The sequence below is a fragment of the Pseudophryne corroboree genome, chromosome 3 (assembly GCF_028390025.1).
Source record: "Pseudophryne corroboree isolate aPseCor3 chromosome 3, aPseCor3.hap2, whole genome shotgun sequence".
Taxonomy (NCBI): Eukaryota; Metazoa; Chordata; class Amphibia; order Anura; family Myobatrachidae; genus Pseudophryne; species Pseudophryne corroboree.
In genome coordinates, this window is record NC_086446.1 from 684,616,924 (window position 1) to 684,640,340 (window position 23,417).

At 48.3% G+C, this 23,417-nt stretch overlaps 1 protein-coding gene across 2 annotated transcripts in view; it reads left to right on the forward strand.

Moving 5' to 3' along the window:
• Nucleotides 1-23,417, forward strand: part of STN1 (STN1 subunit of CST complex) — a 240,032-nt gene that overhangs the window by 119,828 nt on the left and 96,787 nt on the right. For both annotated transcript variants that reach the window (XM_063961973.1, XM_063961974.1), the window contains exon 3: nt 18,063-18,158. In XM_063961973.1, the coding sequence (XP_063818043.1) occupies nt 18,063-18,158 (96 nt within the window). The remainder of the gene's footprint in view (nt 1-18,062; nt 18,159-23,417) is intronic.

Below are 23,417 nucleotides of genomic sequence, written 5' to 3' on the forward strand. Positions count from 1 at the left end.
GGTGGCACTACCGTCTCCGGATACGGCCGCCCTGAAGGAATCTGCTGATAGAAAGCAGGAGGCTATCCTGAAGTCTATATATACACACACAGGTGTTATACTGAGACCAGCTATTGCGTCAGCATGGATGTGCAGTGCTGCAGCTGCGTGGTCAGATTCCCTGTCGGAAAATATTGATACCCTAGACAGGGACACTATATTGCTAACCGTAGAGCATATTAAAGATGCACTGTTATACATGAGGGATGCACAGAGGGATATTTGCCGTCTGGCATCTAAAATAAGTGCAATGTCCATTTCTGCCAGGAGAGGGTTATGGACTCGGCAGTGGACAGGAGATGCAGATTCTAAAAGGCACATGGAAGTTCTGCCTTATAAGGGTGAGGAGTTGTTCGGGGATGGTCTCTCGGACCTCGTTTCCACAGCAACAGCTGGGAAGTCTACATTTTTACCCCATGTTCCCTCACAGCCAAAGAAAGCACCGTATTATCAGGTACAGTCCTTTCGGCCCAATAGGGGCAGGCGGGTTAAAGGCGCGTCATTTCTGCCCAGAGGCAGAGGTAGAGGGAAAAAGCTGCAACATACAGCCAGTTCCCAGGAGCAAAAGTCCTCCCCTGCTTCCTCTAAGTCCACAGCATGACGCTGGGGCTCCATAGGTGGAGCCAGGTACGGTGGGGGCCCGTCTCAAATTTTTCAGCAATCAGTGGGCTTGCTCACGGGTGGATCCCTGGATCTTTCAAGTAGTATCTCAGGGGTACAGGCTGGAATTCGAGACGTCTCCCCCCCGCCGTTTCCTCAAATCTGCCTTACCAACCACTCCCTCAGGCAGGGAGGCAGTGTTACAGGCAATTCACAAGCTGTATTCACAACAGGTGATAGTAAAGGTGCCCCTACTTCAACAAGGACGGGGTTACTATTCCACAATGTTTGTGGTACCGAAACCAAACGGTTCGGTGAGACCCATTTTAAATTTGAAATCCTTGAACACATATATTAAAAAAAATAAAAGTTCAAGATGGAATCGCTCAGGGCGGTTATTGCAAGCCTGGACGAGGGGGATTACATGGTATCACTGGACATCAAGGATGCTTACCTGCATGTCCCCATATACCATCCTCACCAGGAGTACCTCAGATTTGTGGTACAGGATTGTCATTACCAATTCCAGACGTTGCCGTTCGGTCTATCCACGGCTCCGAGGGTCTTTACCAAGGTAATGGCCGAAATGATGATACTCCTTCGAAAGAAGGGAGTTTTAATTATCCCGTACTTGGACGATCTCCTGATAAAGGCGAGGTCCAAGGAGCAGTTGTTGGTCGGGGTAGCACTATCTCGGGAGGTGCTACAACAGCACGGCTGGATTCTAAATGTTCCAAAGTCACAGCTGATCCCTACGACACGTCTACTGTTCCTGGGGATGGTTCTGGACACAGAACAGAAAAAAGTGTTTCTCCCGGAGGAGAAGGCCAAGGAGCTGTCATCTCTAGTCAGAGGCCTCCTAAAACCAAAACAGGTGTCGGTGCATCACTGCACGAGGATCCTGGGAAAGATGGTAGCTTCCTACGAAGCAATTCCATTCAGCAGGTTCCATGCAAGAACCTTTCAGTGGGACCTGTTGGACAAGTGGTCCGGATCGCATCTTCAGATGCATCGGCTGATAACCCTGTCTCCAAGGACCAGGGTGTCTCTGCTGTGGTGGCTGCAGAGTGCTCATCTTCAAGAGGGCCGCAGATTCGGCATACAGGACTGGGTCCTGGTGACAACGGATGCCAGCCTTCACGGCTGGGGGGCAGTCACACAGGGAAGAAACTTCCAAGGACTATGGTCAAGTCAGGAGACTTCCCTGCACATAAATATACTAGAACTGAGGGCCATTTACAATGCCCTAAGTCAGGCAAAACCCCTGCTTCAAAACCAGCCGGTACTGATCCAGTCAGACAACATCACGGCGTCGCCCATGTAAACCGACAGGGCGGCACGAGAAGCAGGACGGCGATGGCAGAAGCCACAAGGATTCTCCGATGGGCGGAAAATCACGTGTTAGCACTGTCAGCAGTGTTCATTCCGGGAGTGGACAACTGGGAAGCAGACTTCCTCAGCAGGCACGACCTCCACCCAGGAGAGTGGGGACTTCATCCAGAAGTCTTCCAACTGATTGTAAACCGTTGGGAAAGGCCACAGGTGGACATGATGGCGTCCCGCCTAAACAAAAAGCTAGAAAGATATTGCGCCAGGTCGAGAGACCCTCAGGCAATAGCTGTGGACGCTCTAGTGACACCATGGGTGTACCGGTCGGTTTATGTGTTCCCTCCTCTTCCTCTCATACCAAAGGTACTGAGGATAATACGGAGAAGAGGAGTAAGAACTATACTCTTCGTTCCGGATTGGCCAAGAAGAGCTTGGTACCCGGAACTTCAAGAAATGATCTCAGAGGACCCATGGCCTCTGCCGCTCAGACAGGACCTGCTGCAGCAGGGGCCCTGTCTGTTCCAAGACTTACCGCGGCTGCGTTTGACGGCATGGCGGTTGAACACCGGATCCTGAAGGAAAAGGGCATTCCGGAAGAAGTCATTCCTACGCTGATTAAAGCTAGGAAAGAAGTAACCGCAAACCATTATCACCGCATATGGCGAAAATATGTTGCGTGGTGTGAGGCCAGGAAGGCCCCAACGGAGGAATTTCAGCTGGGCCGTTTCCTACACTTCCTACAGTCAGGGGTGACTATGGGCCTAAAATTGGGTTCCATTAAGGTCCAGATTTCGGCTCTATCGATTTTCTTCCAGAGAGAACTGGCTTCGCTGCCTAAAGTTCAAACTTTTGTTAAGGGAGTGCTGCATATTCAGCCCCCTTTTGTGTCTCCAGTGGCACCTTGGGATCTCAACGTGGTGTTGGATTTCCTAAAGTCACATTGGTTTGAGCCACTAAAAACCGTGGAATTAAAATATCTCACGTGGAAAGTGGTCATGTTGTTGGCCTTGGCCTCTGCCAGGCGTGTATCAGAATTGGCGGCTTTGTCATGTAAAAGCCCGTATCTGATTTTCCATATGGATAGGGCAGAATTGAGGACTCGTCCCCAATTTCTCCCAAAGGTGGTATCAGCCTTTCACCTGAACCAACCTATCGTGGTGCCTGCGGCTACTAAAGACTTGGAGGCTTCCAAGTTGTTGGACGTAGTCGGGCCCTGAAAATGTATGTTTCCAGGACAGCTGGAGTCAGAAAGACTGACTCGCTATTTATCCTGTATGCGCCCAACAAGTTGGGTGCACCTGCTTCAAAGCAGACTATTGCTCGCTGGATCTGTAGTACGATTCAGCTTGCACATTCTGCGGCTGGACTGCCGCATCCTAAATCAGTAAAAGCCCATTCCACGAGGAAGGTGGGCTCTTCTTGGGCGGCTGCCCGAGGGGTCTCGGCTCTACAACTTTGCCGAGCAGCTACTTGGTCGGGGTCAAATACGTTTGCTAAATTCTACAAGTTTGACACCCTGGCTGAGGAGGACCTAGAGTTTGCCCATTCGGTGCTGCAGAGTCATCCGCACTCTCCCGCCCGTTTGGGAGCTTTGGTATAATCCCCATGGTCCTTACGGAGTCCCAGCATCCACTTAGGACGTCAGAGAAAATAAGATTTTACTCACCGGTAAATCTATTTCTCGTAGTCCGTAGTGGATGCTGGGCGCCCATCCCAAGTGCGGATTGTCTGCAATACTTGTATATAGTTATTGTTTAACTAAAGGGTTATTGTTGAGCCATCTGTTGAGAGCCTCAATTGTTCTCATACTGTTAACTGGGTATTGTATCACGAGTTATACGGTGTGATTGGTGTGGCTGGTATGAGTCTTACCCGGGATTCAAAATCCTTCCTAATTGTGTCAGCTCTTCCGGGCACAGTATCCTATCTGAAGTCTGGAGGAGGGTCATAGTGGGAGGAGCCAGTGCACACCAGTAGTCTAAAGCTTTCTTTTAGTTGTGCCCAGTCTCCTGCGGAGCCGCTATTCCCCATGGTCCTTACGGAGTCCCAGCATCCACTACGGACTACGAGAAATAGATTTACCGGTGAGTAAAATCTTATTTTTTTGTTTTTGTCTTTTGCAGAAATAGAAAACTCTCCATCTGGATAAGACCACTGGTAAACACTAATTCGGCAAATGGGAGATGGCTGTCTCTGTGCAAATGGACGGGCTCAATAAGGCACTGAGTGTCAGGGTGCAGACTTCTTTGCAAAATTGGAAAGGGGTCACAGTAGCTAATCTTAGATAGTGTGCTATTGAACATCACAAGAATAGTGTTAGGCGCAGAGAACAACAGGTGGAGATGTTGAGGACGGTAAGTATACTGGCACATACAGGAAAGACCTAGCAGTCCAAACCCCAGATCCCTAATGGTCAATAATATGTTACACTTGTAGGAAGGAAGGGCATTTTGCCAGAGATTGTAGGAGTAGTAGGACACATAGTCAATATAGATCCCCTAGACAGAAAACACAAGCCACATTATTAAACACATAGACGGGACCAAGGGACATATAGTAAGGAATCATAAGCCATATAGAAAACACAGGTTCGGTTAATGGGAAGAACAGAATAAATGCAACTTACTAATGTTACATTTCACTGTTCTAGATGCATGTCCATCACAGGTAGAGGAAATTAACTCACAGATACCGGGTTCCCTATGAACTTAGGATGGACAGGACACTGGATTGATGGCTGGGATAGTCCCAGTAGAGATAAGACACACAGAATTTTTTTTTAAGGAGTAGACCAAGTAGAGAATCACTTCCCCGTAGTGCCCAATCCAGTTGTCAAATTTTTATAAAATCTTCTTCACCTCTACAAACTCATCTGTCACCAACCTCTATTCTGTTTCTCTACAGGTTTCCTCTTCATCTTTTGCGTTCACACAGGGTGGTACAATACATGGACCCAAGTACAGTTCAAACTCCACATGCCTACGTCCTTCAGAGTTCTGCCCAAACCCAGTATATCTCAACAGCACGATCACACCAGTATTACTGCAGTGTGCCTTGTCATGCACAAAGGGTGGAGAATGGGAATACTGGTGAAGTGAAATTTTGTATAGACACTGATATGTCTGTTGGTGAATGGCAAACCTGACATTTTCTTTTTCATTTTCTTCTTCCTTCTCTTCTCTAGAGATGTTTCTTTTTTCTTTTCTTTTTCTTTTTTTTTGAGTTATGCTCATGGTACTCTACATGGCAAACACACAATAGTTAAATTAATTAAAAAAAAATTGTGTTCCCTGCAGGAAGAGGCAGTCTGGAGGACAAAGGGGTATGGCCAGGAGTCCTCAGGACTGTGGGCAGGTGGACACAGTAAGCCAGTAGCCCCCAGAGCATACCTTCCAAGTCTAGCTGAGGTGGCACACGGTCTGACTCATCTAGGCAAAGAGGGTAGGTGCAGGCTGATGAGAGTCTACTGGTGTGCGCCAGGATTCTATTCTCATGCAGGTAAGAGAGCAATGACCTGTCTTACTTGCTTGAGGAAGAATATTGGTAAAGCAATACCAACAGAGCCATCCCATATCCCTCCTGCAGACAGATCTTTTCAGGAAATACAAATCGACTTCGTACAGTTAACACCCTTTAGGAATTATTGTTATGTATTGGTGTGCACTGATGTTTTCTCAAACTGGGTAGAGGCATTTCCTGCCGCCACGGATGCTGCTGTGTTTACCACAAAGAAAAATTGCGCAGAAATTTGTGTGTAGATAATGGTACCCCTAGAAGTAGGAGCAAAGCTTGAAATTGTACTATTGTGATCATAGATACTGCCACTAGTATTATGTAGCTTCGGAACCACTCCCAGATCTTCACTCGACAAATCACCCTCTTCGAAATTTGTTTTTGTTTTGGTATTTGTGTCTTTTTTGGTTGTTTTTGGAAGACAACCTAATGTCATGATTGATCCGCACAATGATCAGAAATACACCAATGAGGTGACAGAACAATACTTTATTGAGATGAGCTAGCATTTGAGAACTTGACAAAAGAACTTGAAACTGTTGATTGCTGGTATGCCAAATGCTAATTGTCTTGATTATGAACCAAGAGACTGTGTGATTGCTCTTACGCTCAGGTTGCCTAATAGACAGGTGGGAAGGACCATACCAAGATTTGATGACAGCACTAAAGGTCGCCGAAAGAGAGACTTGGGTCCACTCGTCCCACTGCAAGAAGGTCGCTGACCCGGAGAGAACTCTTGACAAAGTAGTTTATTGCACACATTCATCGAGTCTGTGTGTTCCAAGTGAACTGTGTGTTCAAAGAGCAAGGTGTAGAGCAAAGTGAACTGTGTGTTCCAAGTGAACTGTGTATTCAAAGAGCAAGGCAAAGAGATCGCAAAAGTATCACCAGAGACTCTGTTCCGTGAAGACTGAGAGGCGGCACTGTTGAACACTACCTGAGCGTACTAAAGGACTGCAGAAAGACCAGTCATTGTAATTGATTTGTTATGAACAAGAGTTGTTTTGTTCTATTTCTCTTTTCTCTCTTTCCCGCTGACAAACATTTTCTTTCAGGATATTCTATTTTTGCAAGGTTTTTTATGAGGAGTCGAGTGTGGGACTGGAACTGGTTCTGTAGGAAGGAGTGATTTTCTTATAGGATCCCAGGATTAGCCGATCAGTTTGTTAAAATCAGAGAAAAATCAAAGTTCTAGTAGTTATGGAGTTCAGAGGTAATCAGGAACAGTCAGACAATGGCTATTCACACATTGCAGATAAAGAGCTCATTAATATATTTGTGGAAGAAAGGTTTATGAGTGGCTCTCCCCGAACTCCAAAGGTTTACGTTATTTAGGAAGGACACTACTTATAACCCTTGTTCAATGATTAAACAGACCTAGCATACGATCCAGAAATGGAAACACAGAAAATGATAGGAATATGTAGATCATGAAAATTTTATGTCAGTGTCACGATTTGTTTGTGTCTTCTTCATCTACCCAGCAGAACCTCAATCGAATCCAAACATCAGTGTACAAAGACGTAGGTACATGTATGTGTAAAATGTTCGTCGCAAATCAGACATTATAGGCCAAAGCACTGTCCCAGCATACTCTATAGCTTGAATGTTGTCCCACACCCAACCAGTGGTCCCGTGACCGCCGAGTGCATATAGAGGATGTCTCGTCCTCCTCCCTGTCTTCCCCAAATATAGTCAAGTGTCTGATTTGCGAAATGCATACATACTTGTGTCTAGGTCACCGATTATGGTATGAAATATTTTTTTCTTATGTTAATAATTGATGGCAGTTATTTTTCACTGCCAAAGGGTGGACTGTCGAAGTCAAAAATATTACATAAAGAGAACATACAAACTACACACATTTAAGTCGCTATACTTGCAAATACGCGCAGCGAGCACAGCCATATATGGTAACACACGCATTTACACGGACATGCCACAGAGATGGATTCGACACTTATTTCATACAGTACATAATTATAATAATATCAAGCGCCAGACATCATGCTGATTTAAAATTATTTAATGAATTAATGTCATGAATGTGTATTATTTGAACGAAGCAAAATAGATCGGTCATGTTTACTATTGAAGCAACCAGATTGATGTGTAGATTCATTTGATACTTGTTGTGAAGTTGTGGGACATTGCAGCGGATAGTTATGATTAGATGTATGGAAGCTGGGATCACTTTTATTAGAACAATAGATATTCCAAACAGGAAACTCATGCCAGCCCTTTGGATGTCTTCAAGGCTGAATCTGATTACCATATACAAGGGAACTGGTGACTCATCATGAGTCCCCTCCCCCAGAAACTAGATGAGACATAAGCTGACCACACAGGAGGTCAGCTACTTGCTTTTTGGTCTCAGAGGATGATGGAGGAGTTGCTGGCAGTTCAGTTCCTGTATTTATTTACAGAGAGAGGGAGACATAAGCTGCATTGGAGGGAATGGTAATTGTATCGCTGGCATGTAACTGAAACTGTATGTAATGGCATATAACTGTATGTAATTGTATGTTCTAACTGCTTACTGTGTGCGTGTAACCATGTAACTATAGGTATACTGTACTTTGTAATATATATTGAATCCATATCCTTTTTAATAACAAATATATACATCAATGAGCTTTGGAACTCAGATAATGTGTGGGTGTATTTTTTTCTCTTATGGGATGCAGTGTTTTGCGATGTATAGCGCACATTCATGGGATATGACAATAAGAGGTGCAGGCGTTTACAATATATATTAGAGCGGGCATTTTAAATATTTGTGAGAAATCAAATCCGCATTCTCAGTATATATTCACACACACTCGCACTCACCATGTTTGTTTTCCCCTTTTTTAAGGGGAAAAAACTGTGATGAACTCATGTATACATGCACATACTGAAATTATCGCTCCACTCACTGCGCCCACCATCGCTGCTGCATCTGACTCAATCAGACCCACATGGCCTAAACTGTTACCACCAAGCGCAGGTAGAAAGGCAATCCATCCTTCACTATGCATTGTTGCATTCACATCTAAGGAGAAGAATGTAATGCCATTTAGCTAACACACTAATAATGTCAATTAGACTCCAGTAGGTCTGTTGCACATGGTTAGTCCTCCCCCGCCAATGACCTCTATATTTAGAGTTTGCAGTGTTTAATTACGTGCAGTGTGCTGACCCTGTCTAAAAACAGATACTAAGATAATAAATGGCATTCACAAATAAATATATATATATATATATATATATATATATGTAATGGTGCATGCAGTGCTTAAAGTGGTCCTGGAGAGGTGGTGGAACTCACCCCCGCCCCAGGTCTAAAGGCATTGTGCGTGCCGTAGGCGCGTGTTGCAAAAAGGGGCGTGGTCTTAAACCAGAAAGGGGTGTTGTCACCCAACATGACCACAGCAGTAGCACCCCTTATACAATGCCCTCAGTAGTAGTGCCCCTTATGCAATGCCCACTGTTGTGGTAGTGCCCACAGTTGTAGTGCCTTTTATGTAAAGCCCATAGTATTGGTGCCTATTATACAGTGCCCCCAGTAGTAGTGCCCTTTATGTCCCCAGGAGTAATGCCCTCATTAGTAGTGCCCCCAGTGGTAATGTCCATGTAGTATTGCCCCCTGTAGTTATGCCCCCAGTACAGATGCCCGCTGTAGTTATGCCCCCAGTAGAAGCTGCCCCAGTACAGATGCCTCCTGTAGTTATGGCCCCAGTAGAGATGCCACCTGTTAAGCTGCCCCTAGTAGAGCTGCCCTCAGTACAGATGCCCCCAGTAGAAGCTGCCCCCAGTAGTTATGCCCCAATAGAGCTGCCCCCAGTATAGATGCCTCCTGTAGTTATGCCCCCAGTAGTTATGCCCCAGTATAGATGCCCCCAGTAGAAGCTGCCCCCAGTACAGTTGCCCCCTGTAGTTATGCCCCGAGTAGAAGCTGCCCCCAGTAGTTATGCCCCAGTATAGATGCCCCCAGTAGTTATGCCCCAGTATAGATGCCCCCAGTACAGTTGCCCCCAGTAGTTATGACCCAGTATAGATGACCCCAATAGAAGTTGGTCCCAGTCGAAGATGCCCCCAGTCGAAGATGCCCCCTTTTAGCGCCGCTTCACACACTAAAAACAAAAAAAAACACACACAATACTCACCAGCCCCGCTCCTGCTTCCGGACCGCTGACCTCCACCTGGCGCCCGCTCCTCGGATCTATGGGAGAGACGTCATGACGTCTCTCCCATAGCGCCGCACACAGCGGACGCCGGAGCTCAAGAGTGAGCTCCGGCTGCCGCTGAGGGGAAGGTGCCGGCGCCCGCTGGTAACAGAACTTCAGCGGGCGCCCGGCATCCCCATGCGGCATGCGGCTCCGGGTTCACATTCTGGGTTAGGTGAGCCGGAGGAGGCGGAACTGCGTTCAGCCTCCAATTGTAACTGATGGAACGCAGTTCCGCCGCTTTCCGGCTCACTTTAACCTCTGGGTGCATGCCAACACAGAAACTTTTACAGGAATTCTGCACGAGTGTTCAGCTTAGAGGTCAGAATGGACTGAGGTGATATGAAAGGACCAATCAAATGTACAGGGTCCTATTTTTATTCAATAGAGTAATAAATGCCCCATAATCAAAAGTTCATATTCACAGTTTTAGACCTGTTTATTTGTTTATTTTGCATGCAGGGTAATTACTGGCCGCTTTTGCATGTAGCCTACAATGCTGTACAGCTTTATGTGTTTTTATACTGTCATACTTATACTGAGATTTGCATTTGTCCACCTTAAATCTAAATCATACTTGCCTACCCTCCCGGAATGGCCGGGAGGCTCCCGAAAATCGGGTGACCCTCCCGGCCCCCCGGAAAGGTGGGCAAGCCTCCCGCTTTCCCTGCAGCCCCTCCATAACCCTCCTCGGCCGCCCACAGCAGAGAACAAGTGGGCGTTCCGGTGACGCGATTCGCGCTGAATCGCATCATCGTAGCTCCGCCCCCACTATACAGCGCCTCTTTTCTCGGCACAGCGGGGGGGAGGTCACGATGATGCGACCCTGATGCCACGCCCAGGGACCGTCCACTTTCCTGCCAGCCACGCCCCCCGAAAGGCCTATCCTGCTGTCTGCACATTCTAAATCTCCCTCACTTGCTTTGTTTTGCCAAGGTGCAAACTTACTTGCTTTTCTCTGCTTTGCTCCCAAGTTCAAATTATCTATATGGCTATTGTAAGGCGGTTATTAATGTGTTTTCGCATACGTCCTAGAGGATGCTGGGGATACTTCAAGAACCATGGGGTATAGACGGGATCCGCAGGAGACATGGGCACTTTAAGACTTTGAAAGGGGTGTGAACTGACTCCTCCCTCTATGCCCCTCCTCCAGACTCCAGTTTAGAATCTGTGCCCAGGCAGACTGGATGCACACTGTGGAGCTCTAATGAGTTTCTCGGAAAAAGACTTTGTTAGGTTTTTTTATGTTCAGGGAGCACTGCTGGCAACAGTCTCCCTGCATCGTGGGACTTAGGGGAGAGAAGTCAGATCTACTTCTAGTAAGTTTAAAGGCTCTGCTTCTTGGCTACAGGACACCATTAGCTCCTGAGGGTTTGGAACACTAGGTACGCCTAGGGGTTCACTCCCAGAGCCCGCCGTCACCCCCCTTGCAGAGCCAGAAGTCAGAAGACAGGTGAGTAGGAGAAGAAAAGAAGACTTTAGTGATGGCTTCTGAGGTACCGCACAGCGATCGCGCTGCCGTCATGCTCCCACACACAGCGACACTGTAGGGTGCGGGGGGGGGGGCGCCCTGGGCAGCATAAAAATCCTCTGTATAGGCTGGCAAAGTCATATTGGAGTGCCTTGGCACTAAATTTGTACCCCCGCCAGCGGTGTTATTTTAAAAAAGAGCGGGCTGAAGCGCGCCGTGCAGGGGGCGGGGCTTAGCCCTCAGCTCTCCTCAGCGCCATTTTCTCTCCGGAGCTGCAGAGACGCTGGTCCTTCCTCACCACTGCTATTGTCAAGTAACCGGGTGCAAAACGAGGGGGGGAGGGGGGGGGAAGGACAGCAAGTTGGTGCAAAATTAAGTGTTTAAAAAGCGCTGCAGGGTCTGAGGCATTATATAGTAAAGTACAGAACCGGAACAGGCGCTGGGTTGTGAGCTGGCAAACTCCCTCTGTGTTTCTCTGACAGGGTCTGTCCCCCTTTTGGCCCAGTGTGTCTGTGGGTGTCGGTACAGGTGTGTCAGCATGTCTGAGGCGGAGTGCTCTTCCCAGGAGGAGACTGTGTTAGGGGCAGAAACGGCTGTGGGAGTGACCATGTCGGCACCGCCGACTCCTGACTGGGTAAATGTGTTGAATGCTTTTAATGCTAATGTGGCTCTTATTAGATAAATCTGAGTCTCAGAACCAGGTATGGAAGAAGTCTGTGGAGGATGTGTTATCACAGGTCCAGACCCCCTCGGGGTCACATAAACGTTCGTTTGCTCAGTTAGCAGACACAGATACCGACACGGACACTGACTCCAGTGTTGACTATAGTGATACCAGATTAGACCCAAAATTGGCAAAGAGCATTCAGTACATGATTGTGGCAATAAAAGACGTGTTGCATATATCCGAGGACCCTGCTGTTCCTGATACTAGGGTCTGTATGTACAAGGGAAAGAAACCTGAGGTAACGTTTACTCCCTCTCATGAACTGAATACCCTCTTTGAGAAAATGTGGGAAAATCCTGACAAAAAGTTTCTGATTCCAAAAAGGATTCAGGTGGCGTATCAGTTTCCCTCTGGGGATAGAGAAAAGTGGGAGTCATCCTCAATTGTGGACAAGGCTCTATCACGGTTGTCTAAAAAGGTGGCTTTGCCGTCTCCTGACACGGCAGCCCTTAAGAATCCTGCGGATCGTAGACCGGAAAATACGTTAAAATCCATTTACGTCACCACAGGTACACTGCTCAGACCAACCATCACATCTGCGTGGGTGAGTAGTGCTATTGAAAAGTGGGCAGAGAACTTGTCATCTGATAAAGATACCCTAGATAGGGATAGCATCCTGTTAACTCTGGGTTATATCAAGGACGCTGCAGCCTACCTAAAGGAGGCGGCGAGAGATATAGGCATTTTGGGATCAAAAGCCAATGCCATGGCGATTTCAGCTAGGAGGGCATTGTGGATTCATCAATGGAATGCTGATACTGACTCTAAGAAAGCTATGGAGTCTCTCCCAGATAAGGGTAGTGTCTTGTTTGGTGAGGGTCTCACTGATTTGGTATCTACGGCTACTGCGGATAAGTCGTCATTTTTGCCTTATGTTCCTCCACAACAAAAGAAAGCTCACCATTTTCAGATGCAGTCCTTTCGACCAAATAAATACAAAAAACGCCGAGGTTATTCCTTCCTTGCTAATAGGGGAAGAGGAAAGGGTAAAAGATCTCCGGCCGTGGCAGGTTCCCAGGAGCAGAAGTCCTCCCCGGCTTCTGCCAAATCCACCGCATGACGTTGGGACTCCCCTGCGGGAGTCCGCACCGGTGGGGGCACGTCTCAAGCTCTTCAGTCAATTCTGGGCTCGTTAGGCCCTGGACCCATGGGTTTTAGAAATAGTGTCCCATGGGTACAAACTGGAGTTTCAAGACGTTCCCCCTCACCAATTTTTCAAATCGGCCTTACCAGCTTCTCTTCCGGACAGGAAGGTTGTATGCGATGCAATACAAAAGTTGTGTCTAAATCAGGTCATTATCAGGGTTCCCCCGTCACATCAGGGAGAAGGTTTCTATTCAAGCCTGTTTGTGGTTCCGAAACCGGACGGCCCGGTCAGACCAATTCTGAACCTGAAGTGCCTCAATCTTTACCTAAGAAAATTCAAATTCAAGATGGAATCTCTCCGAGCAGTGATCTCCAGTCTGGAGGAAGGGGATTTCTTGGTGTTGGTCGACATAAAGGATGCCTACTTACACGTCCCCATATCTCCTCCGCATCAGGCTTACCTGAGGTTTGCTATTCAGGATTGTCATTACCAATTTCAGACGTTGCCGTTTGGTCTGTACACGGCTCCGAGGATTTTCACCAAGGTAATGGTGGAAATGATGGTTCTCCTTCGCAAACAAGGAGTCACAATTATCCCTTACTTTGATGATCTCCTGAAAAAGGCGAGATCCAGAGACAAGCTGGAGCAGGACATTTTGCTCTCCCTGACAGTTCTGCAGCAACATGGTTGGCTCCTAAACTTGCCGAAGTCACAGTTGAATCCGACGAAACGGCTGTCGTTTTTGGGAATGATTCTGGACACGGAATTACAGAGAGTATTTCTTCCAGAAGGGAAGGCTCTGGAAATTCAGAGTTTGGTCAAACAAATTCTGAAACCAGCGAGAGTATCATTCCATCAATGCACTCGATTGCTGGGGAAGATGGTGGCGGCCTACGAGGCCATTCAATTTGGCAGATTCCATGCCAGAGTGTTTCAGTGGGACCTATTGGACAAGTGGTCCGGATCCCATCTGCACATACACCGGAAAATAATCCTGTCCTCCAAGACCAGAATCTCACTCCTGTGGTGGCTGCACAGCTCTCACCTCCTAGAGGGATGCAGTTTCGGGATCCAGGACTGGATCCTAGTAACCACAGATGCGAGTCTCCGAGGCTGGGGAGCAGTCACACAGGGGGAAACCTTCCAGGGAAAATGGTCAAGCCAGGAAGTTTGTTTACACATAAACATTCTGGAGTTAAGGGCCATTTACAACGGCCTTCTTCAAGCGCAACATCTTCTTCGCAACCTGCCCGTCCTAATACAGTCGGACAACATAACAGCAGTAGCGCACATAAACCACCAGGGCGGAACAAAGAGCAGGGCGGCAATGGCAGAGGCCGCAAAAGTTCTCCGCTGGGCGGAAAGACATACAAGCGCTCTGTCAGCAATCTTTATTCCAGGAGTGGACAACTGGGAAGCAGACTTCCTCAGCAGACACGATCTCCATCCAGGAGAGTGGGGTCTTCATCAAGAGGTCTTCACAGAAGTGACAAGTCTTTGGGGAATTCCTCAAATAGACATGAGGGTGTCTCGCCTCAACAAGAAGCTTCAGAGATATTGTTCCAGGTCGAGGGACCCTCAAGCATTAGCAGTGGACGCACTGGTGACACCATGGGTGTTTCAGTCTGTGTACGTGTTCCCTCCGCTTCCACTCATTCCAGAGGTGCTAAAGATCATAAGAAGAACAAAAGTTCAGGCGATCCTCATTGTTCCGGACTGGCCAAGGAGGGCTTGGTATCCAGATCTTAAGGAATTACTCATAAGAGATCCCTGGCCTCTTCCTCTACGAGAGGATCTGTTACAGCAGGGGCCATGCGTATATCACGACTTACCGCGGCTATGTTTGACGGCTTGGCGGTTGAACGCCGGATCCTAGCCCGAAAGGGTATTCCCAGTGAAGTCATTCCCACACTTCTTCAGGCTAGAAAAGGAGTAACTTCTAAACATTATCACCGTATTTGGAGAAAATATGTGTCTTGGTGTGAATCCAAGAAGGCTCCTACGGAAGAATTTCAGCTAGGGCGTTTCCTTGATTTCCTGCAAACAGGTGTGGATGCGGGCCTAAAGTTAGGCTCGATTAAAGTACAAATTTCGGCCTTACCGGTTTTCTTTCAAAAACAATTGGCCTCTCTTCCAGAAGGTCAGACTTTCGTGAAAGGAGTTTTGCACATCCAACCTCCATTTGTGCCCCCAGTGGCACCATGGGATCTTAATGTGGTGTTGCATTTCCTTCAGTCACATTGGTTTGAACCTTTACAGAAGGTAGAGTTGAAATTTCTCACTTGGAAAGTGGTCATGCTATTGGCCTTGGCATCCGCAAGGCGGGTGTCTAAGTTAGCAGCTTTGTCTCACAAGAGTCCTTATTTAATCTTCCATGAAGATAGGGCGGAGTTGAGGACTCGTCAACAATTTCTGCCGAAGGTGGTTTCATCGTTCCACATGAACCAGCCTATTGTGGTACCGGTGGCTACTGACGCCTTCGTGGAGTCAAAATCTCTCGATGTTGTCAGGGCCTTAAAGATTTATGTTGCCAGAACGGCTCAACTTAGGAAAAGGAAGCTCTGTTTATCCTGTATGCTGCCAACAAGGTTGGGACGCCTGCTTCCAAGCAGGCTATTACACGCTGGATCTGTAATACGATTCAGCATGCTCATTCTACGGCTGGATTGCTGTTACCAAAATCAGTGAAGGCCCACTCTACCAGAAAGGTGGGCTCATCCTGGGCGGCTGCCTGGGGAGTCTCGGCATTACAACTCTGCCGAGCAGCTACTTGGGCGTGTTCAAACACTTTTGCAAAATTTTACAAGTTTGATACCCTGGCTGATGAGGACCTCTTGTTTGGTCAATCTGTGCTGCAGAGTCATCCGCACTCTCCCGCCCGTTCTGGAGCTTTGGAATAAACCCCATGGTTCTTGAAGTGTCCCCAGCATCCTCTAGTCCGTAGAGGATGCTGGGCGCCCGTCCCTGGGGGTCATTCCGAGTTGTTCGCTCATTGCCGATTTTCGCTATACTACGATTAGTCGCTTACTGCGCATGCGCAAGGTTCACAGAGCGCATGCGCTTAGTTATTTTACACAAAAGTTAGGTATTTTACTCATGGCATAACAAAGCTTTTTCATCGCTGCGCTGATCGTAGTGTGATTGACAGGAAGTGGGTGTTTCTGGGCGGAAACTGGCCGTTTTATGGGAGTGTGCTGAAAAACGCAGGCGTTCGAGTTGCAAAACTCAGGAGTGGCTGGAGAAACGGGGGAGTGGTTGGGCAAACACTGGGTGTGTTTGTGACGTCAAACCAGGAACGAAAAGGACTGAGCTGGTCGCAATGGCTGAGTAAGTCTGGAGCTGCTCAGAAACTGCTAAGAAATTTCTATTCGCAATTCTGCTAATCTTTCGTTCGCAATTCTGCTAAGATAAGATACACTCCCAGAGGGCGGCGGCTTAGCGTGTGCAATGCTGCTAAAAGCAGCTAGCGAGCGAACAACTCGGAATGACCCCCCCTGTGCGGAATGTATCTGCAGTTGTTCGTTATGTTTTCACACGGGTTGTGTTACGTTATGTCAGCCTGTTGCTCACGTTGTTCATGCCGTTGGCTGGAGTTTTCTGTTAAATGCCATGTTGTACGGCGTGTTTGAGGTGTGAGCTGGTATATGTCCCACCTTAGTTAACAATAAATCCTTTCCTCGAAATGCCCGTCTCCCTGGGCACAGTTCCTATAACTGGAGTCTGGAGGAGGGGCATAGATGGAGGAGCCAGTTCACACCCCTTTCAAAGTCTTAAAGTGCCCATGTCTCCTGCGGATCCCGTCTATACCCCATGGTTTTTGAAGTGTCCCCAGCATCCCCTACGGACTAAGAGAAAAGGATTTACCGGTAGGTATTAAAATTCTATTTTTACATGATTGGCAACTGTTTTACTGGTCCTGGTACATCTATAGGATTGTGGGCCTAATTCAGCATGAGTTGTAGTCAGTGTCGGACTGGGGCATGTAGGTCCCACCGGGGGAATGCAGTTGTAGGGGCCCATGTTAGGGGTGTGGCCTGCCACCTCATTGGTTTGACTAACCATTAGAGAGTGCAACATCTGGGCCACTTCATAAATATATACAGTAAATTCAGCATCTGCATGCATGATAATGTGCTAGATAAATAACAGCAATGCACTGTAGAAAATACACCATAGTACAGTATAAGGTAACATATGTATGATGTATAATTCAAGTGCACAGTCTGGAACCTGATCATTAGTGCAGGAGGTGGGGCCCCAGGCAGTGGGGCCCGCCGGTGGTTTTCCCGGTACTCCTGTGGGCCAGTCCAAGCCAGGTTGTAGTTGTGTGACTATTCGCACAACTACAACTCATTACACTAACATGTGGGGGGCCGCCCAGCACAGGCAAGGCCGCCCTGCCAGCTTACATGCGAACGCTTCGCTAAGCAGCGAAGCAGCAAAGCGCTCACATAATAAGTGTTCCCCCCTGCCTAGGCAGCCTAGTTGCTTAGGCAGACAGCGGGTCACCATATTTCAGGTTACACCAATTGCATGTGACGTCACGCATCCACCGCGGAAACGTTCCTGACCGTACTCCCCCCAATGCCGCCCCCTAAACGCAGCATTGACGCCCCCACCCGCCCCGCAAATGCTTCTGCCTGTCAATCAGGCAGAGGCGTTCGCATAAGTGAGATGCCGTCGCATCTACTGTGTGTGGACGAGCAGTGAGCGCTCATGTGCGCTCCCGCATCATCGCTGTGGAAAGTGGTTTACTCGGCCGGCAAAACAGGCCGACGGATGGCGTCGGCCTGTTTTACCGGCCGAGTAAACCACTTTCCACAGTCCCGTGAACATCACTGGGCCGGGTAAAAATTGCTCAGTGTTTATGCACTGAGCTATTTTCCTGCCAGCGATGTTCACATCATCGCTCAGTATGCACACTGGGCAAAAACGTCCAGTGTGTATGCACCTTTAGAGTAAAGACCATGTTTTGGTGGTCTTGGGGCAAATGCTTTAACATAACCCTATTACCATCAAATTATAGAGAGAAAGAGCAAGCACAAAACGACACTAACATCTGTAATGTAAATCTAATTTTTGTCATAGGTATATTCTTCTACAATAACCATCCCATCAAACAAGTTGATATACTAGGAACTGTTGTCTGCGTTAGAGAAAAGGAAGCGTTCTACAGTTATGGAGGTATTGTTGGTACATGGGTTTGTTTTTTTCATGAATTCATTCATTATGTATGTTGGTTTTTTTGGATGCATAAATAATATAGAGTGTTGCTGTTTGTTTTGCTGTAACTTTTTAACAGTGTACAATGGGGGTTATTCAGGTTTGTTAGCAAACCAAAAAAGCACACTAATGGGCAAAACCATGTTGCACTGCAAGTGGGGCAGATGTAACATGTGCAGAGAGAGTTAGATTTGGGTGGGTTATTTTGTTTCTGTGCAGGGTAAATACTGGCTGCTTTATTTTTACACTGCAATTTATATTTCAAGTTGAACACACCCCACTCAAATCTAACTCTCTCTGCACATGTTATATCTGCCCCACTTCCAGTGCAGCACGGTTAGTGTGCTTTTTTTGCTAACAAACCTGAATAAGGTCCAATATGCAAATAATCATCACTGGCTTATTGCTGAGTTGATTTTTTTAAGTCATTTGTGGTATTATGTTCTTACATGTAAAGCTGCCAGCACACAGGTAAATCTGCCAGCACACAAGCAAAGCTGCAGGCACACAGGCAAAGCTGCCGGCAAAGCTGTCTGAACACAGGCAAAGCTGCCCGCTTATATCTGCAAACCAAGCTGTAAGGAAGACTATTGCATCAATACAGTAAAAGTGATCTGTATGAGAAAGATATTTAAACCATAAATACATCAAAAACAGATATTTCTGCAGGATTATTGTAAAATGAATTATCCTGCCTATTAATGCTATAATGCCAAAGGGATTACCGGTAATTCGGGAGTTCACTAATGTACCACCATCCCCATAGTTCTCTGTAAGGGACGGCAAAATGGCGGCTTTCTAGCAATCTCTGAAAAACATAGCTCTTTGGAGCTCATCTCTGATAGCTACGCCAACTGAAGATGGCACTGGCTTGTTAATGGTGACTCTTTTACTAATGAAAATAATATGTAGTATCTGTAAAGTACATGTTACAGGTAATTGTTATTTTAATTAGGTGGTCCTGTCCTATAGAAGATGCATTAAAGAAAAAAAAAAATTACCCTAATGTGTATCTGTGTGTGCACAGGTGGTAGGAAACATAGATTGTAAGCTCCACTGGGCAGGACTGATGTTAATGGGCAGAATATTTTCTGTGTGCGTTATATAAATAACTGGTAATAAATAAATGTATAATAATAATTTAAAGATCTCCAGGTTTTAACTTCTGTCTCCAATTTTCTTATTATTGTGGGAATATTAGCTTTCAGAAGGTCATTATAGTATGTATAGCTTATGACAACCAGGAATTTTATGCTTTCAGTTGCCCACTTATAGAGGAAATATCGGTTCCATCTTTCTGTTGCATCTAGAGAAAAGGCTAAGGCCACAATTTTCCCCAGAGCTAATTATGAAGCCTGAAATGTGGTAAAAGTGATTTCATTTGTCTTGAACATGTATGAGATCTTTTTTTTGTGTTAGGTAAGAAAACTGTCTGATCATCTGCGTTTAGGCTGTCATCTAGCCAATATGCGGCTCCATAAGTTATTATTAGTAGTTGTAGGCTTTTCTCTGCGTCATCTGATATGAAAACATAGCTAAAGTGTGTCATGGCCACTAATCTATCATTATCTATAGAGGTGTGCAGGGAAATCTGTGATGTCGCTGTACCATAGTTCTCAAGGATAAGCATAGCTTAACATCGCAACTGTTCATCCGCAGTCAACTAAATATAGATCATAAAGCCGCCTTCATGTTTATTTTTTTTTAAGGTTGGCATCTAACAAAAGTTAACCTCCTTAGGCTATGGGGGTCATTCAGACCCGATCGCACGCTGCCTTTTTTCGCAGCCGTGCGATCGGGTATGAACAGCGCATGCACCGCAATGCGCAGACGCGTCAGGCGATGGGGATCGACAAAACTAACGAAGAAAGCGTTCGCCTCGGCGATCACAAGAAGATTGACAGGAAGAAGGCATTCGTGGGCGGCAACTCACCGTTTTCAGGGAGTGTCCGGAAAAACGCAGGCGTGCCCAGCCATTCGAGAGGAGGATTCCTGACGTCAGTATCGGCCCGATTCGTCGCAGCGGCTGAGTAAGTCCTGGGCTGTGCAGAACTGCACAAACTTTTGTTTGTGCAGCTCACTGCACAGTCGACCGCACTCCTGCACAGCGATTACTCCCTCCCCTGTAGGCGGTGATTACCTGGTCGCAGCAGTGCACAAAAAGCCTGCGTGCAACCAGGTCTGAATTAGGCCCTTTGTCATCAGCTGTAATATATGTTCTTTCAGTATCACCAAAATATATCTGTGATCCATTCCTGATTCCCCGACAGACTTATGCTCATCAATGTCTGCCAATTAGCAGTTTTGATTGGCATCTGGAATTCACACCTCTGATGTATGGTTCGCATTAGGGGTTGTTATAAGATACCAGCATTTCTTCCTCCTCTTATACCATATTATGATGAGATTCTACCAGTTCATCTAATATTTGGGGCTTTACAATATTTATTAAACAGCTGTTTTTCAAAGCCGATTTTCAGCATTTTTGCCCACGAAATTTAAAATGGCAAATTTATTGCATGCCAAACACACCTGTTTTTAATAGGATTGCTGTTTTAATTCCTGCAGGTAAAACTACTGTCAGGCACTTTGTTAGTCAGCTGTTTGGTAAATATAACCCTTTGTGTCCCATTGCGTGATTTACAGCTTCCCCGAATGGTATAACTGCACCTTTTATTATTATTATTAATGGGATACAGTTAATATACCGGCTGTCAGAATCCCGACAGCCGATCAAATGATGCCAGTCAGAATACCAAAAACGAAGCCCAATATTCCCACTCGGGTGGGGGGTCCACAACACCACCCGAGTGGGAATATAACCTGTGGCGAGTGAAGCTTGCCACTGGGCCCAAAGCGTGGCGAGCACAGTGAGCCCACGAGGGGACTTGCTGCGCCTGCTGCCGGGATTCAGGATGCAGCTGTCGGTATACTGACAGCCGGCATCCAGTCTAGCGGCATTACGCATGTATTCAATTTTTTTTAGGTATGCGGCTATGTGACGCCGGGATCCCGAATGCTGAATAGCCCGCCGGTCGGCATGGTGACCAACAGGGACTATTACCACTCCTGGGTGTCCACGACACCCATAGTGTGGGAATAGAACCCGTGGCGAGCAGAGTGAGCCACCGAGCCCCCTTCCCCTCCCCTGCTGGCCATCTAAAAGCCGGTATCCCGCCGTCAGCATGCTGACCGGTCACCCAAACCCAACCCCTTCTTTTTCCCTATTAATAGAAGTGTTTAGACCTTCAGGATTCCATGACAACATTTGTAGATTTGGTTTTGGAGGTTGGGGGTTAGTCTGGGGTTAGATGCTGGTTAGTAGCCTATATCTTGTCTTTTTACCTCCGCTAGCCAGGACGTACAGCCTGATTGTTACTGTATTTATACTAATTGAGGAATTAGAGGTTGTCATGGCTTCTTTCAGTTCAACATTTATCTCCTATATATTAGCCCTGTGACTCTGTGCCTGCATTTCTAACGCTGGGCGGAGTCACGGGCACAGATCTGGGTGGCTGGATGCAGGCCAGGAACAGTCCCCTCCCTCGGTCCACCCATCCCTACCCAGTCCCCTCCCCATCTCCGCCCAGTCCCCTCTTTCCCTCCTCCCTGTACACTCCCTGCACCCTGGTGACACTGCAGCCGGTGACTGCTCAGCTGCCGCACAGTCCGGAGGAGAATGCGTGGATGACCTCTGCCTGCCGCTCCCACCCCCCTCCGACCCGTGGCACCCACAGCCTCCACAACATGCGGCACATGCCCCGCGGCACCCACACCTGCAGAACCCCCCGCCCCTCCCCCACTCGCGGCACTCCCGCCCCCTACCCCACCCGTTGCACCCACACCCTCCACCCCACCCGCACCTCCGCCACCCACAGCATCCACCACATCTGCCCTCCCACTCGCACCACACGCACCTCCCCCACCCCATACCCACTTCTCCCCACGCTACACCACCGCACCCTCCACCCCACCCTCCCCCAACCCACCCCCATACCCACCTCTCACCCTCCACCCCACCCGCACCTTTCCCACCCGCGGCACCCACAGCGTCTACCACATCCGCCCCCCACCCGCGGAACACGTCTCTCCGCCACCCGTAGCACCCACACCCGCAGCACCCACCACCCCTCCCCCACCCGCGGCACCCCCGCACCCCAATACCCACCTCTCCCCCCCCCCCCCCCCCGCTACACCCCCGCACCCTCCACCACCCGCGGCACCAACAGCATCCACCACATCCGCGGCACACGCCCCCCCTCCTACCCACAGCATCCACCACATCCCCCTCCCACCCGCCGCACTCCCGCCCCCTCCCCCACCCGCAGCACCCCCCGCCCCTTCCCCTGCCCGCCCGCAGCGCATCCGGACCCCCACCACACCCCCACAGCCGCCACTCCCCCAACCACAGCACCTCCGGCCCCCTCCCCCACCCACATCATCTATAGACACCTTCCCCCATTTGTGGACCTACCACACCTCCCCCACCCGCAGCACCTCTGGACCACCTCCAACAGCACCTCCAGGCCCCATCCACGGCTCCCCTGCAGCCACCCCTCCTCCACCCGCAGCACTTCTAGAACCTATCACCCAACCTCACCCCCCTGCAACCCCACCTCCACAAACACCCCCCCACTACATCGCCCCTCCCCCACGCACACCATCTCCAGACCCCCTCCTTCATCCACAGCCCCCTACACCCACCCCTCCCCCACCAACACCATCTACACTCCCCTTCCACACCCGCACCTCCCCCACCCACACCCCCTCCCCCATCCGCGCCCCCTCCACACCTACCCCTCCTCCACCCACAGCACCTCTGCACCCTTTCCGCCATCCGTGCCACTGCACCCACCCCTCCACCACCCGCAACACCTCTGGACCCCCTCCCGCACCCACCCCTCCACCACACGTAGCACCTCGGACACCATCCGCAGCCGCTACAAGTGATTCCCTAAATCGGGGTGATCAGCGGCACGGATAGGCACCTCCACCTCACTGAACCCACCCCCTTTCCAAACACCCCCCCACACACTGAACTTCTGTGAGTATAGTTGCTTCCAGTGGACATTGGATTAATAAAAAAAAGTAATACTGTGGCCATTATGTGTCTAAGCGACACTGCTACCTGTGGCCATTGTGTATAAGTGGCGCTGCTACCTGTGGGCACTGTGTGTATACGTGGCTCTGCTACCAGTGGCCATTGTGTGTATAAATAAC